This window comes from Sinohyriopsis cumingii, chromosome 3 (assembly GCF_028554795.1).
Source record: "Sinohyriopsis cumingii isolate HCF-2022 chromosome 3, ASM2855479v2, whole genome shotgun sequence".
Lineage (NCBI taxonomy): Eukaryota > Metazoa > Mollusca > Bivalvia > Unionida > Unionidae > Sinohyriopsis > Sinohyriopsis cumingii.
In genome coordinates this window covers 129,760,815-129,777,314 of record NC_142963.1, presented here as the reverse complement: position 1 = coordinate 129,777,314, position 16,500 = coordinate 129,760,815, and the positions used below count along the sequence as shown (strand labels likewise).

General features: G+C 35.3%; 1 protein-coding gene across 1 annotated transcript; it reads left to right on the top strand.

Annotated features, from left to right (window-relative positions):
* The first annotated feature begins 300 nt into the window (after positions 1-300).
* LOC149803837 (NADH dehydrogenase [ubiquinone] 1 beta subcomplex subunit 10-like) lies at positions 301-15,947 on the top strand. Its single transcript, XM_089953655.1, has 4 exons — positions 301-478; positions 4,530-4,665; positions 11,773-11,912; positions 15,464-15,947. Exons 1-4 carry the CDS (start codon positions 382-384, stop codon positions 15,580-15,582), a joined length of 492 nt encoding a protein of 163 aa, XP_089809781.1. The 5' UTR covers positions 301-381; the 3' UTR covers positions 15,583-15,947.
* Positions 15,948-16,500: the final 553 nt, after the last annotated feature.

Here is a 16,500-nt window from a genome sequence, read left to right as displayed (position 1 = left end):
TGTCCGATATTTATTATTTAACAACTAAAATAATTTCTTTTGGTTATATAAGAGCGAACAAATTTAATAAAATGAATAAATACATTTATTTATTTTCGAATTATATATCAAGAGTTATATAGGGCCATATAAGAGATACCGTGTCATTATGGAATGAGGTAGGTCAAGGACATTTTACGACGCAGCAGTTATATTTTATAATATAAAAAAAAATAGTGCTAGCTATCTAAAATATAAAACTTTAAAAAGTGTAATGCTGATTCAATGAATTTCACATTATTTTATGTAATGTTGGTAAAGTCGCTATGTGTAACGTGCGGCAGTGTGACCTCAAGGTGCCCAATTTTCTACATAGAAGAATAAAATATCAAGAGAACCAAAATGACACACGACAACGATGAAAAACCGAAATCTTTTGGTAGCAAAGTCGCCAAAGCAGTATATGCAATAGTGGACACTCCCGTAACGTTCTTGAGAGGTATTTATTTAGCATAATGTACAAGGTTAATAAAAGGGTTCAAAGCCTAGACTCTATAGGCAGGCCCCATACTACAGTATATCAATAGGGGGTGACTTTATCGGAATTAAACAAGGAGTGTGTAGAAGTAAAAATTAATATATTTTCATTTAAATCCATAGAAAGCGTTCACATACATGCACCGTCCACCATTATTAATACTGGTCTGGTTTTTTTGTTTTTTTAAATCATGACCTGGTGTTACCTCAGCAGAAATTGACATTTGTTACATATAATATTAATAACATATTTACAACATAGACAACACCTATAAGATAAAAACGTATAATGATATGGTTACAAAAACAAACACCATAAAATTAGAAAACATTAAAAAACATGCTGAGAATATTTAAGGTAGGAAACATTATTAGGTCTTTAAGTTTGTTCTTGTAGTCGAAATATGTGAGTTTTTAAGAGCCCTCTTGAATATGATCAGTGTGTCTTTGTGTCTGAGTTCAGTGGGCAATTCATTCCACGTTGCTGGGCCCTGGTATGCAAAAGAACGCTGTTCATATGACATTGTTTTCATAGAGGGAATAATGAGTATACGATAGTCAGAAGAGGAGCGTACGTATCTTGCTGGTGTGTACACATGGGTGAGGTCGGATAGGTATGTTGGACTAGAGTCCGACAGAGAAACGTAGCACAGAGAACAAATTTTGTGTTTGATTCTGGATCGAATGGATAGCCAGTGTAGGGTACAGAGCAGTGGGGAGGCGTGCTCTGATCGTGGTATTCAAAGTATGATCTGAGCAGCTGTGTTTTGAACTTTTTGAAGTTTCTGGAGCAGATATTGAGATGAACCAGACAGAATTGAGTTACAATAGTCCAGTCTTCAATGTACTAATGAACACACAAGTGTTTTAATGGCATCAACTGAAAGATATTTGTGAATTGAGCTGATGCATCTCAGCTCAAGATATGCAGCCTTGCATATGCGCTTTTTCTATCTTCCATGTTCTTAAATCATTCTGTGGCAGTATATCAATTGCCCCCCCCCCCCCATTTTTGCAAGAAATACTCATATTCTTCTTGAGTCATATACATGTTGAACTTAACATATCACTCTTCATTTAACATTTTATGCATAATTTGTGTGTGCACAATTTAAAAATGAACTCATCTTTATTATATCTTTTCAAATAAATTCACAGGTACCATTCAAGCATGTGCACTGTCAACAGTTTTTGATGTTGGTCTTTGGTTACTGTATGCAAGCTCTTGAATTTAACATATTTTGTTCATATGGTTACATAGAAATATTTTGAGAACAATCAGCTTCAAGAATAATTTCATGTTTTCCTTGTTTCGGGTACCTCTGAAGTCTTTTTATGCCAATTTTCCAGGCCCCCTCCCCACAATTTAACATGAAATACTATATACAGGGTCCATTAGGGACCTTGAAAACCTTGAAAAGCTTTGAAAAATTAATTTTACCTTCAAGGCCTTGAAAACACCTTGAAAATCGAAGAAAAAAATCTGGGTTCCTTGAATAGCCTTGATTTTATTGAAACATAAAGGAATTAATAAATAGTTTAATTTTGCAGATTTAAATATAAAAAAGAGAAAGAAAAAACCACCACTGTATCACTAAGTTTGTCCTGGAACAGAAATGTCCACAAGTAGCTACTGCACAGTCATATGTGTTGAACTTCCGGTTGTAGCCGCGGTTTAAATTTGAACCATTTGTAGCTTCAAAATGGCTGGCTGTCAATTCCAACTTCAGTGGCTAGCCAGGGAAAAATATAAAGTTTGGATTATGTGGTCTTTCGCAGACAGTTGCAAAATGCAAATTATGCCAGATGGAGATTGATTTGCATGCAGTGAGAGAGTGCTCTACTGTCACATGCAGCTGGGGAAAAAACAACCTAGCTCTTATAAATTGTGCAGTTGTGGCTAATACAGTAAAACAAGAAGAAGCGTTAAGCATAAAATTGTTTGATGAAAGAGGTATGTCTGCGAACACGGAGCTTTAAGTTTTAAGATAGAGTATGTAGTCTTATTTATGAAATCTGTTCGATCTGGATTTAGTTTTGGATTGAATGCAAATAAGACATAATAATTGCAATGAGCAAGATAAATATAAAAATATAGAATACAGCTAAGCTGAGAGAAATATTAAGGCCTCAGCACAGGAGCCCACATTAATTTTGATTTTTCCCATGAATTTAATATTCCTAGGTGGGTTTCAGATGGGTTTACAGCATGATTTTACTTTTAAAAGTATATTGTTATTCAGATCTCATTTTCATAGGAGGAATTATTGAATTGGGGTCCTGTAAAGTCTTCCTATGACAGGCTACCATTGAAAGGAGTTTTTCTATAAATAAAGAGTGTGAAGATGTAAATATGAAGGAAAGGACTGGTTGCAAGGAGACTGAGTATTGACATTGTAAGAAATGCTGGTGGAATTCGCCAAATTGATATAATTCCAAAAATGCTTATAAATGTAGGCAGTGCTTACAGTAGGTACAGCTTATACTTGGATGAGCAGAGGAAAAACCCTGAGCAAGAGAGAAGAGGGAAAAAAAGATAGGGGGAGCTGAGTGGCCGATTGGTCTAAAGTGTTCACCGTTCCGGATCACTGCCATCTCACCTCTGTCTGCGTGGGTTCGGTTCCAAAGCTCGGCTAACGTGGGTACGTGGGAAAGCCTGCCAGTAGCTTCTCGTGGGTTGGTGGTTTTTCCCTGGGTTTTCCAGGGTTCTTCCTCAACCAGTTGTACTGGCCGCCATGTGTAGCCTATCTTGTGCTGAAAAATGGTGTTAAACCCAAGAACAACAACAACAAGAAAGAAAGCACTAGATGAGGAACTAGCAGATTTAGGGAAGAAAGGCAGGCACTGAAAAAAACATTGAGACAATGGCAGCTGCTGCTGATAACTATGCATTGAAAGCAGAGACCCATTGGAAAATTTTAATTATCAAGACATCATATAGTTTGAGGAAAAGTGTTAAGGACAAAATCATTGAACTTGGAGCTCTTGAAACACAGCTTGATGACAAGCTACACAAACTGAAAAATTCACTCTAAAATATTTTGGACTTTGTAAATAGCATAGTGTTATTAGAGTCAAATGAGCAATGTTCACTGACTACATTATTCTAATGCCTAGATGTAGGATGTTTTGTATTAGTGGGAATGACAATAATGATAATACTCTTGACTTCATGATTTATATTTTTTTAATTGTAAGAAATGTTCCTCATTTGAAGTAATAGTAAGTAGTAACTTGTGTTTACATAGCTTTATTTATGAATCCTTTAAAATTAATGTAATAATGCACCTTGAAAAACATGATTTTGAACCTTGAAAAAACCTTGAAATGTTTTAAAGAAATATGCTACTAATCCTGCATATAGCACAAGTTTTCTTGTATTAGACCACTGAAAATGCCTTGATACTTTATTACAAATTTAACATATTTCTATTTAAAAATGTTGACAGTATATTTTAATAATAACACATAACCTTAGAAAAAGGAAAGAATGTTCAAATTTAATTTAAATAAAGCATAACAATAATAGGCAATAACACCTTAGTGTCCCTGACATCTCTCTGGAGGTCTCAGTCAGATTTTAATGATTCAGCCAGTGATTTCCGAATACAAGGATGAAAACTGAGTTTGTATGGCAGGAAAAGCCCAAGGGATGTCTTTTCATACGTGGAGTGAATCATTATGAAGACAGTTTACTCTGTGACACATGCTGGCAACTTTTGACCTCCATTAACGTTTTGATTCTGCAAGATGCTTGCCCCTTTTGAGCTTGGCATCAAATTAGTTCTTATACAGCAATGCTCTGAGTATGGGCTTGGCATACATACCCAGGCCTTGTAAAGAAAAACCCAAACCCAGGGATAATAGGATCAATAATTTAAGATTTTTATTGCTTTTGTTTTGATGGATTGATTAGTCACTCAGCAGTTAAGAGCTATGTAAACCACTATATTGCTAAATGATAATTAAACTTTACTCATAAGGTGTAATGGATGATTATATCTGTATTGCAGAGAAGCTGATTGAGCCAAATCAGAAGAAATATTACTATTACCACAGACGATTTCGAAGAGTCCCAACAATAGATCAGTGTTATGTTAATGATCCTATATGTCGTTTTGAAGCACACCAACAATGGAAGAGAGATAAGTAAGCATTTAATGTGACACACAAGTTTCTTTCTGTTGGATAATCAATATTCTATTTTGTTACCTAGCTTCTATGAAGAAGAGGAGGATGGTTGTACTATTTTTGGTTGATTTTTATTGGCTATGCAATGAAGATTGTTCACTTTAAATTCGGCTTATAAAGATATTTGACAAGAACCCTCAGTTTGAAATGTGACTTTAAAAAAACATTTAAAATTTTTGACCATTTCAGTTATAAATGTTTTATTCCTATAAATGTCAGTATTCTTGATGTACTTTACTTAAAGGTTATTTACTGTACACACAATGTACATTTCTGTATACAGTGGTCCCCCTCTTATATGGCCACCCCTTTCTGCACCGGGAAAGTGGCCTTATAAAACGGGTGGCCTTGCCAGAAGGGGACTATATTTGTGAGATGAGTATGTATATGTGTATATAGCAGGAAAGATACATATAACCTAAAGCATTTAATATCTTCATTTAAAGGTAGCATTAATTAATAAAAAGTTTTTCTTGTCTTAAAAACAGAGTTATTTCAAAGTAGCATAAATTAATAGTTCTTATTCTTAGGCGTGGAATATGAGTTGGATTATTTTTTGGCATGCACATTATAAAACCTTTCTAAAACATTATTTAAATCTTGGTGCAGTTGAACCCGGTTATGTCGCCGGCCAAGGGGTTTGCTAAAAAGCGTCGAGTTAACCGATGATCGAGATAAACGAAAACCAATATGGCGGCAATATATTAACATGTGCTTGAAATTTCTTTATGTACATGATGTGCGTTAATAAATGAGAATGTACATGCACGTGTTTTTGGAGGTTTTTTTACACAACAGCGTTGCTGCGATTTGTTTGATGAAGCGATCGGCATGCTATAAAAATGTACATACATGTTTGCTAACAACAAAAGGCATATGTGCACCAATTAACAGCAGAGATTTACCAGTATACAATACAAACCACCGTCGATTCTCGATACAAACTTTTATTATATTCTCCAACATTGCAAACACAAAGATCGCTCACAAAATCACAAAAAACGTGCGGGGTGTAGTTCGTTTTTACCAAAAGCTAACCAGTGTCAAAATTAAATTCGTGAGTCATTTCACTCTGACACAGCTCTGAAAAGTATCGTACACGCGGTTACTATCAAAAGACCGTGTTCTTGAAAAATAGGATCTCCATTCCCACGAAAGAAACTTACACGAGTCAACACCTGGCAATATTGGACCGTATATATTACTGTAGCATAAGTTAACACCCAATATAGGGATTCTTTCACTCCTGTATTTTGAGAAATAAATAATTATTTTTAATTATGCAAAACTTGTTTATTTGTTGTTTGCTATTTCTTCTTGCGGAGTTTAAGTCTCTGTAACCGTAACTTTTATCTGTTCTATTCGCGTCTTCAGAAGTCGGCCAGTTGTAGGTATAGTACGGTAGCATGATTGACTGTCACAGCATACAGTACTCGGCCCAGATGTCAGCATAAGCAGATTATGATGTAACAATGCACTGCTAAGATGGGGTTGTTGATACAAACAAAGCGATTGGTCATGGGGATCGAGATAACCGACGTTACGTGGCAAATTTGGCCTTCTTTTGTGCTCGAGATATTAGGGTTCGGCGACATAAAAGAATCGACATAACCGATGAGAAAATGCTAAGACAAAGAGAGAATTTGGCGGTTCCACTTCAAAAACATCGACTTAATAGGGTTGGCGAGTTAACCGAGGTCGAGATAAGTGGGTTCAACTGTACATATGTTGTTTCATATTTAGAATAATTCTCTTTCCATTTACTCCATTATCACACTGCTACAGAATATTCTTCTTATCTTTAACCACCTTGTTTATTTGAATCTTGCCAACATAAACTCTTTCAGCAAGTGAGCTCTCCCCATTGACATCAAGTTGAATAAATTTTACATTTCCTTCTGAAGTATTATTTCTTTGTTTATGTGATGACACTTTACAATTTTGTAATGATTTAATCCTGTGTTGCTAATTGTACATTACTGCAATTTAATTTTGCAGACAAAACTTTCATAAACGAAAATCCTTGTTATAAAGGTAGTGAAACATATACTGTCACATGATTTTTCGGTCTTTGTCTGGTACCTGTTTTGTTCAATGTTAATTGTTTCTATGTGTGTGTGTATATGTGTTAATTCACAAAATCTTATTTTTTAGCCTATCTGACCATGTTTTGATCTTGACAATTACGTCGGTCATAATCGTCAATTTAAAAAAAAAATCAGCTGCGTGAAGCCCAACGCTCTATCAAAACAATGCTGACCCCATTTCTATCTGACCATGTTATGATCTTGACAGTTACATCCGGTCGTAATCATCAGTTAAAAAAATCACTGTGTGGAGACCAAAGCTCTATCAAAACATTGCTGACCCCATTTCTATCTTTCTATCTATGTTTTGATCTCGACAATTATGTCTGGTTGTAATCGGCAATTAAAAAAAACTAACTAATACTCCACTGTGTGAAGGCCAAAGCTCTATTAAAATATTACTGACCCCATTTCCTGCAAACGTTAGCGTTAATGATAATAACCTTAGTAGTACATGTACATTAGCCAACACTTCATTCAGTAACAAAAACCTGACATCCAGAAACAGACATCAGGAAAGATAATCAAATTACTTACCTTACTGTATTTAAATATTGGTTCTGGACACATATTAATTGGGGCCCCGAGTGGTCTAAAGTGCTGTCCATTACGGATCACTGCCATCTCACCTCTGTCTGCGTGGGTTTGAGTCTCGGATTCAGCCAATGTGGGTATGTGAGAAAGATTGCCAGTATCTTCTCGTGGGTTGGTGGTTCTTTCCGGGGTTTTCCCAGGTTCTTCCTCCACCATTAATACTGGCCGCCATGTATGGCCTATCATGTGCTGAAAAATGGCATTAAACCCTACAACAACAACAACCACATATTAATTATAAAAAGAGGCTGCTTGTGAGTGGTAAATTCTACATTTGTGCACTAATATGTTGGCCGCTGGTCACGTTAGAGGGGTGGCCTTTCTTGAGGGGTACTTTTGAACACACACTCATTGGTGCCAAGGGATTCTGGCTGCAAAGAGTGGGTGGCTGCTGGTTGGGGGGAGGGGGTCTTCATGAGGGGAACCACTGTACTGGTTCAAGGAAGTTATCTTTCATTTTGAAAAAGATAGTCATGGTTTTCTTCAAGGAATAACTCTCCTTCAGAGGGAAATGTAATCTACTGTTAAGTTTTAAATATGGCTGAGAGCAAGTGTTGAAATTATTTAATGCCTAGATGAATATTGACACTTGGAAACTAAATGTACGCAAAACTACTGAAAACCCAAAGTCATCTGTGTACCTCTCTGTACATTGACTACCTCGTGTGGATTTACTGCACAAGTATAAGGTGTCTATATACAAGCATGTTTCAGACTATTTTATCTTCATTTAATCAGAAGCACATATTTTTGTGTGCCCACTTTTATTAATCCCCTTCTTCCTTCCCCCAAGTAAATTTTCTGCTACATTTACTTCAGCTAACTGACTTGGTTGGTTGTAACATGGTTTGGCCTATAACATGGTAAGGTTCTATGGACTCCAACCACCATGGTATAGCGGGGTCACACTGTACTTTTGTATGTATTGACTGAAGTGTGAGATTATTAATACAAAATAACAGTAACTTGGCAAGAGTTGAGATGAGAGACCCAATGTTGCCCGAAGACAATTTGAACACTACTGCTCATTGAGCTAATGGAATGGTTTGCTGTCCATCTGACATCTCTCTGTTAGCACAAGTTTGTTAAATACTACTCCTCTTAACACATTAACCCCTGGAGGTTTTTGTCATTTTCACCTGAAATTCGAGTAGGAAACACATTTTGAAAGCTATTTCTGAATAAATCCTAATAAGTCAAATTCCAGGTGATTTTTCCAATAACCTAATGCCTAGTTGTGTTAGAAACATCATTTTTCATTAGCTATTTGGCTCTCACTAGAGCATAATGGTAAAAGTTGGAGTGTTTTTTTTTTGTTTTTTGCTTAATGGACCCATTATTTTCGTGTTGAGACCACTCTTTATTCCAAATGCCCATCTTATCCTATGTTTTGCAAAGGTTCATCTGTCTCTTTGCAGTTCATACCAGTCTGTCTTAGATCTGAGACCAAAAAGTCTAAAATCCGGACACAACAACAGATTCCAACCAAAGGCAAATTTTGGGTGGAAAAAAATTAGGTCCACAAATTGAGGTTTTTCCCTCTGTATTTTGTAGTGCAACTAGAACTTCCAGATTATTTGGTATCATTGTATAGCTACATCTGTCTACCTTTCTATAATACCACCCACTTTAGTGTATCATACATGACCTTGACGCTACAGAGCTCGGCAGTAGGCTACTACCTCCTGCCACATAAACTCATCGCCAGGGGTTAATAAGTTAAAATGAGAGGGGTTATATTGAGTTAATTTGGTACCTTGATTTACTCTACATGAAAATTAAGACAGATTTTTCTTGTGAATTTCTTCAAAACCTGATTGTTTTTATACACCTACTATAAAGCTGAGAATATTATGTTATGATGTCTATCCATCTCTATTCATGTCTCCAGTGCCTAGCATTACATATCTTTTTAAGTAGCTTTCATTGGGGGCAAGGAGAAAACCTATTGATTTTGGGCTTGAAATATCCTAGACCAAGGTCACAGAAACTCTAGGAAGAAATATTGCTTCCACAGAATTAACTTGTGTAACCGATACCTTTACCAGTCTTTGTAAAGGACTTGGATTTGAATTAACATTTATTGCTTTTGGAGTCAGAAGTGGTTTCTGTGACAATATGAGTTCTTTTTCGTTTATTCTTACCAGACTTTGTTGATGGTTAGCATTTGAGACACCTATTTGTTTTGGGGTCAAAACATTAAAGGTCTTGGTTACAGTGGCACAGAGATGCCCCTTGTCCTTGAGTTAACTTTGTAGATGGCTTGCATTTTAGGCAGGGAAGATACTTATTGATGGAGGTGGTTCAAAGTCAAGTTAATATGGACCTTGAGTATAAAGTGGTTTCAGTAACACGAGTGAAGCTCCATGTCACAAACCATGACTACATTTTGTGGATGGCTTGCATTTGAGATGTGAAAGGAATCTGTTGATTTTGGGATCAAAAGGTTACAGTAGTTCCATGTCACCAAGAGTTGAAGAACTATGGTTTTAACAAGATTAGTTAAATATTTCAATTATGGTATTCTTGTTTTTAACCATATGGATGAATATTGCATTCATTAGGATGGGATTCTTTCACAGTAGCCAACCTTTACACAAACAAAAATGTAATATCAGGATTTCAGGATTAGAGAAGAAAGTTCAGGTGTGCCAGTAAATTGGCTGGGGAGTCTGAATACTGTTGTGGCACAAAATTACCTTTTACCAGGAAATATGTATATTCCAAGTCATCAGCAATTTTGTATAACTACTTATTGTTTACCTATCCTTCAAAGAAATTATAATAATTTTTGTACTTTCAGTTTTAATTCTACCAGTTATTATAGGTTAGAAGTACTTTTGGAATGGCCTATTGTCTGTTGTCCTTTATCTTCATCTTCCAATTAGGTGCTTGACCCATATGCAGGCATAGTCGCAGTTTTGAACAATGTACATATGTGATGGAAGGCTTATTGTAGAAGTTAAAAATGGGTTAAAATAAAACACGGTATACATATGATCTGTCATCCTTTGTCTTACATCCTTACATTAGCACTATTTTGTAATTGTTACTCTGACTAAACTACTTGGAAGATTGCCATGAAACTTCACATATATGTTCATCCCAGGGTTAGTTGTTCCTAAACAAAAATGTAGATGCTCAGATAACCAATATAGCTACCACAACAGACTTTTTGAAAATCTTTTCACTATTCTGCCAGAATAGATCATCAAATCAGCATGGGGTTTTCACAAGATGACTTGTTTTGATGTCTATTTGATCCTGAATAAAATAGGTGCTGATCACTTGTCTCCTGTGCTTGCCACAGTGTCTGTCTTCAAAAATCTTGTTCTTGCAACTTCTGATGAACAGAAAGTTATAATGTCATGGGGTTTTCACCAAAAGACTAATTATGATGTCTGGTTTGTCCTAAATGAAAATGGTTCCTCGTGGACATTCAATTTGGCCAACACAGCAGCCATCAGGAAAATCTTTGTATTGCTAGTCATATCACATCAACATGGGGTTTTCATTAAAGGACTATCTCTGATGTCCAATTGGTCCTAAAATGGTCCCATTGTGTATGACCACAACATCAACCGTCTTGAAAAACTTGTTTTTGCTGCCCCTTCTCAGTGAAAGGCCATATCAGCATTGTGTTTTTCACTGGAAGACTTAAGGTTTCTAGTTTACGCAGATCTCATATCTAATATGACCACAAGAGTGGCTGTCTTAAAAATCTTTGTTTCTGTTTCTATGTGGAAAGTTATATGAACATTGGTTTTTCACTGAAAGACTTGTTATAATGTCCAGTTCTAAATAAAAATGGATCCCATATGACATCCAGTGTGGTCACCAGGTCAGCTATCTTGAAAATATTGTTATTGCTACTCCTAAAAGGAAAGACATTTCATCATGGGTTTCTCACCAGAAAAATTATTATACCTAGTTGGTCCAGAATGAAAATGCATGTAGCACCAATCTAACCTCAGATATAGCATCCACAATGAACATACCGAAAATCTTGTGTCTAATTCTCCTGAATGGATGTTCATATCCACATCGGTTTTTCACCAAAAGTCTGCCAATGGTGTCTGGTTTGTCCGAAATGAATGTGATGATTATCTCACATGCAATATGGCCGTGACTATATCAGAGACTGTTTCAACACTCAGTAGTTAAGAAGAAAACAGGTCTTATCTTCACTTTCTGGAAATTCTTTTGGCCATTAGAGAGTTAGTCCCTTTACGGGTCTCTTTTTGTTTTATTAAAAAGAAACATTTTGGTAAAACTTTGCAGATAAATGAAACTTCAGTTTTTAAATTTTAGCTAAAATAAAGTCAGCATTTATAGAAATGGAGTTTTTCTAAAAGTTAAAATAATATTTTTCATTTAATTGTAGGATGGTTGACAATCAGATCTTGAAGATCCTTCGAAAACGGATGACTGAATGCATGTACTATGAGGGTGCTGACCATAAGTGGAAGTGCAAGAAAGTTCGTGAAGATTATGAGGAAAATGCCAACAACTGGTTTATTAGATGTAAGGATTCATGTCATACAAAATCATGATCTCAGGGGTCAAGCTAGACTTGAATTTGAGGGAGAAGTGACTTCTCCGTTTGACAGAACAGGGAGAAGTGACAGCTGAACAAGGAGAAATGGGAGCAAATCAAGACACACAATATTATATATCTATATTATAAACAAATTTAGTGCACATTTACAAATTATCATATTCAGATGCAGTGTATTTTGGAAATATTACTTAAAAAGAGGTCAAATGAAGCTCTGCATTCTAATGAATTTTAACTGAGTAACTAGATTAGACTATTATAATTGCAAGTTATTACAAATGCTTAATGAACTACCCTTAATCAAGAATTTTTTTTTAACTTTTTGAAATTTCACTATAAAGTGGCAGTTGAAAAGATGTCTAAACCTGTTTGAAACAACCCTTGTGCGATGCACATGAGAGCAAATGCACAGATCATACTGTTTGTCCTAATTACTTTGTTGCAGATAAAACTTTACCATAACAGTTCATAGACAACACACTAAAGCATTAAAGTCAGTATATAAATTTTTTCAACAGAACTGACACAGCCAACAAGTGCATCTAATTTTAAAGAGAAGGGTTTCCTTAACCGATTCGGCCCCGATCCCATCTGTAGGCGTGATGAGGCTGTACCCTACTTCAAAGCTCTGCAGCATCAAGGCCATTTAAGATACACCAACGTGGGTGGTATTCAAAAAAAGCAGATATAGCTCTAAAATGATATCAAATAATCTGGAAGTTCTAGTTGCATTACAAAATACAGAGAGAAAAACCTCATTTTTTGGACCCGTTTTTTTTTTTTCTCACCCAAAATTCCCTTGAGATCGGAATGCAATTTTAGGTCCGGATTTTAGACCTTTTGGCTGCAGATCTAAGGCATACCAGTCTTAACTGCACACAGACAGGTGAACCTTTGCAAAAACTAGGATAAGGTGGGCATTTGGAATAAATTGCGGTCTCCATACGAAAATGATGGGTACATTAAGCAAAAAAAAAAGAACTCAACTTTTACCCTTCTGCTCATGTGCAAGCAAAATAACCAATGGAAAATGATGTTTCTAATACAACTAGGCATTATTCTCATGGATAATCTGTTGAAAACCGCTGTATTACGATGTATTCAGAAATAGGCCCCCAAATGCCTCTCCTACGCACATTTCAGGCAAAAACGACAAAAACCTCTGGGGCCGAATGAGTTAATGTAACTACCCACGTTATAGCTTTATTATAACAGTCTATTGATAGGATAGCAAATAAGGTTTTATTATTGGTCTACATACTTGGTGTAACATTAGTATTTGCTTTGTTTTGTTATTTTGTTCTTTGTTTTTTTCTCAAACATGAGTAACTCAAAATACAACCTTGACCTTACAGTGTCTCGAATTCCACAACACATTGTCCTGTAAGTTTCTGACCTATATAATAGTATTTAATGCTAAATCTTCAATAATGGAATATATAGTCTCTGCTTGTTACGAGCTGTATATTTTGCTGAATATATTTGCCCAATGGTTAACAAAAAAAGACAAAGACAATCTCATAAAGCAGTACTTCCTAGACTCTGCAAAGTCTGCCATTATTTTCCAAGATGGTGTCACTTATGGTTCCAGAGTTATTTTTATGAAGAAAATAATGTACACGCAGCAGTTAAAATATGTTACCAATTCTATTCTTAAAACACAAATTGCTATTTACATAAGTTTAAGTTTTGAAACACAAGTTTGTATGTTCTGTCGTCAAAGGATAACCTGTATAAATTGGGCAGTGATAGTTGCTAACTTACTCAAGAAAGGGTTAATGGTCAATCAGCTATCAAAACACATTGCTTGTGAATGTGGAAGAGTTTGTTTGTCAGCATAATTGATATCAACACCTACTGTTGGATGGCTTGAAGCCTACATTTCACCTTGAGCTAAAACAAACCTGGAACTAACTTGGACAAGGCGAGGGAGCATCTAAAAAAGGACGGTCATTCTATGTTCCTCTAAAATATCACAGGGCAAAGTAGTTTTCACTTTCCTAACAGAAGAAGGTGAAGTTTACATTTTTAGGCAATTTAGTCACCCACTTCATCTGGTAGAGTGACCTTTGTAAATAGCACTTTGTCAACCTGTGTTCATATCAGTTGGATTGAAGTCTGAGGATAATGTTGTATTCATTTGAGTTTTAGAATCTGAAACAGTCCACTTTGGACGTCAGGTACTTTGGCTTCCAATACAATTAGTGTTCAGAAATTTTCTAGCCTATCAAAACACATTTTGTAAACCATTTCTGTTTTTCAATCAGTAGCCTTCAGATGCCTTACATGAGATGCAGTGAAATCAGTTTACAGTTAGAAATTTAGCAAAGATTTGATTGGCTACTTGAAAAATACTGGTAGATTGATGTAGGATTAGAAACTGATTTTAATCAGGTTGTGTTTGTAGGAAAAGAATATTTTTAGTTGCGGGTATGATGTCATACAGATTGTTAAATAAATGGAACAGATCTCTGAAAGATATTTACACAACAAATCTTGCTTGAATGTTGGATATAAATGAAATCTATAAAAGAGCTACCATATTAAAAAATCTACACTGTGCTTACAAATTATCATTTGAGTAACTTTCATTAGGTCACATGAGCATTATTATCACAGATCAACATAGTATTTTCAGTATGCGCATGTACATTACTAGAAGAGTTATTTCCCTTTGTCTTGATTTTTCTAATTTGGAGTTTATTGCATATAACATCAACCTTGATCTGTTACTGCGAAATGCACTGGTTATTTGTTGTACTGATTACTCTGACCAAACTGCATCAGCCCTGATCTGCTGGCACATTATGTGAAGGCAAATGTGGGTCTGTGCAGTTTGCTACTGGATCTGACATGTAAGTGATTTTATATGCTGGATTATTTTATAATTTGTTCCTTCCATAAATAAAAAATATTTTGTTACAATGTGCGAAATGTTGCAAATTAAAGTGCATGTATTAAGGCATCAGAAAAAATTAAAGGCTGCTAACTACAAATTACATGTGTCAAACAATTAATAAGAGTTTGTAATTTTCCCCAACAAATATTCTTATCTAGCAAATTACTGTAAGTAAAATTGAGACATAAAATTTCATAACACAGTATCTTTCTCAAATACCATCCCTTTATTTCAGTCTAGTTATGCCTTTCCAGAACATACGATTAACATCTTAACTTTGGTGACAGCCAAAAGATTTATGGCAAGGCAGTTAGGTTTGCCACTTCGTTGTAAAATTTGTACCTAAATTACGAGTTTCTCCTTATGTCTCTTATACCACCTAGTGAAGGTAAACGTGTTTACACATGTATTTATGTTTAAAACAACATGACTTAATTATTTATAGTATGTAATTGGTGTCTAAGTATTGTGCTTCTGTTATGTATTATGAATTGTTAAAATGTTGACTTGAAATGATATAGACACCAGAATCATGTGAATAAAATCTGCATGGTATGGAAAACCAATAATGCTTTGTCAGTCGTGATATAGATCTAAACATGTCACTCTTTGTTACAGATGGAGACCTTGGTACTAACACAGATGTGGTCTCTGCTTACATGAAAATGAAACATCGATTAATCTGGGAGAGAAGACATGGGAAGAATCAGAATAAGACTGAGAACCTAGAATCTTGAACATTTTTTAATGTAATATCTTGTAAAATTATTTTGTGCTTTCTGTTAATTCAATTCTGGGTTTATAGATAACATGTTAATTATTAATTTTGTAGGCACATAAATGTGATCTGTTTTATTAAGGAAAATGTTCTATGTTATAAAAATTGGAGATCAATAGTGGAATTTGATGGTATCTGAACAATTCTAGACAATATAGTATGCATATTTTTCAAAATATTTAACAGCAGACACATACAAACACTGATCTGATTGTAACTCTGTACTCTTTAGAGACAAAAGTTACTTGAGTAATTGTTGAGAATATTGAGTGTGGAATAACAGTGTATTGTGTTTATTGATATTTAAATAAATGCTGAGAAACATGCTGTTTTTCATGACTTTTTCACTTTTTCTTTTCTGTGAGATCAACATTTAGAGAAAGGAAAGTGCTTTACAAGCTAATGTAATTTTCATTTTAGGATGTTAAATAGCCACTCCAGTGGCCCGAGTGGTTAGAGCTTCTCCCTCAGATGTGAGAGGTCAGGGGATCAAACCCTGGCAGAGTCACACCAATGACTTATAAAAATGGTACTTGCAGCTGCCTCACTTGGCATTCCATATTAAGAGGTTAGTGCTAGGACTGGTCATCCTGGTGTCAGGATAATGTGACTATGTGGGTCACGATGTTATATGTCTGTGGCATGATGCCTCAGTGTTAGACGTCACTATAAGCTGCCACACTGCAGACATCTTAGCAATGTAACTAAAATTGTTAAAGCTATATTAAAAGTCCAAATCACACACACATACAGGATGTTGAATAAAGAAAAATTAAGTATGAATTCAATCTTTTTCAAAACAAAGATCGCACACTAATAAATAGTTAGCATTTTATGCTACTCCTTAAGTTAGTTGGTTATCCCAGAGAAATAACTT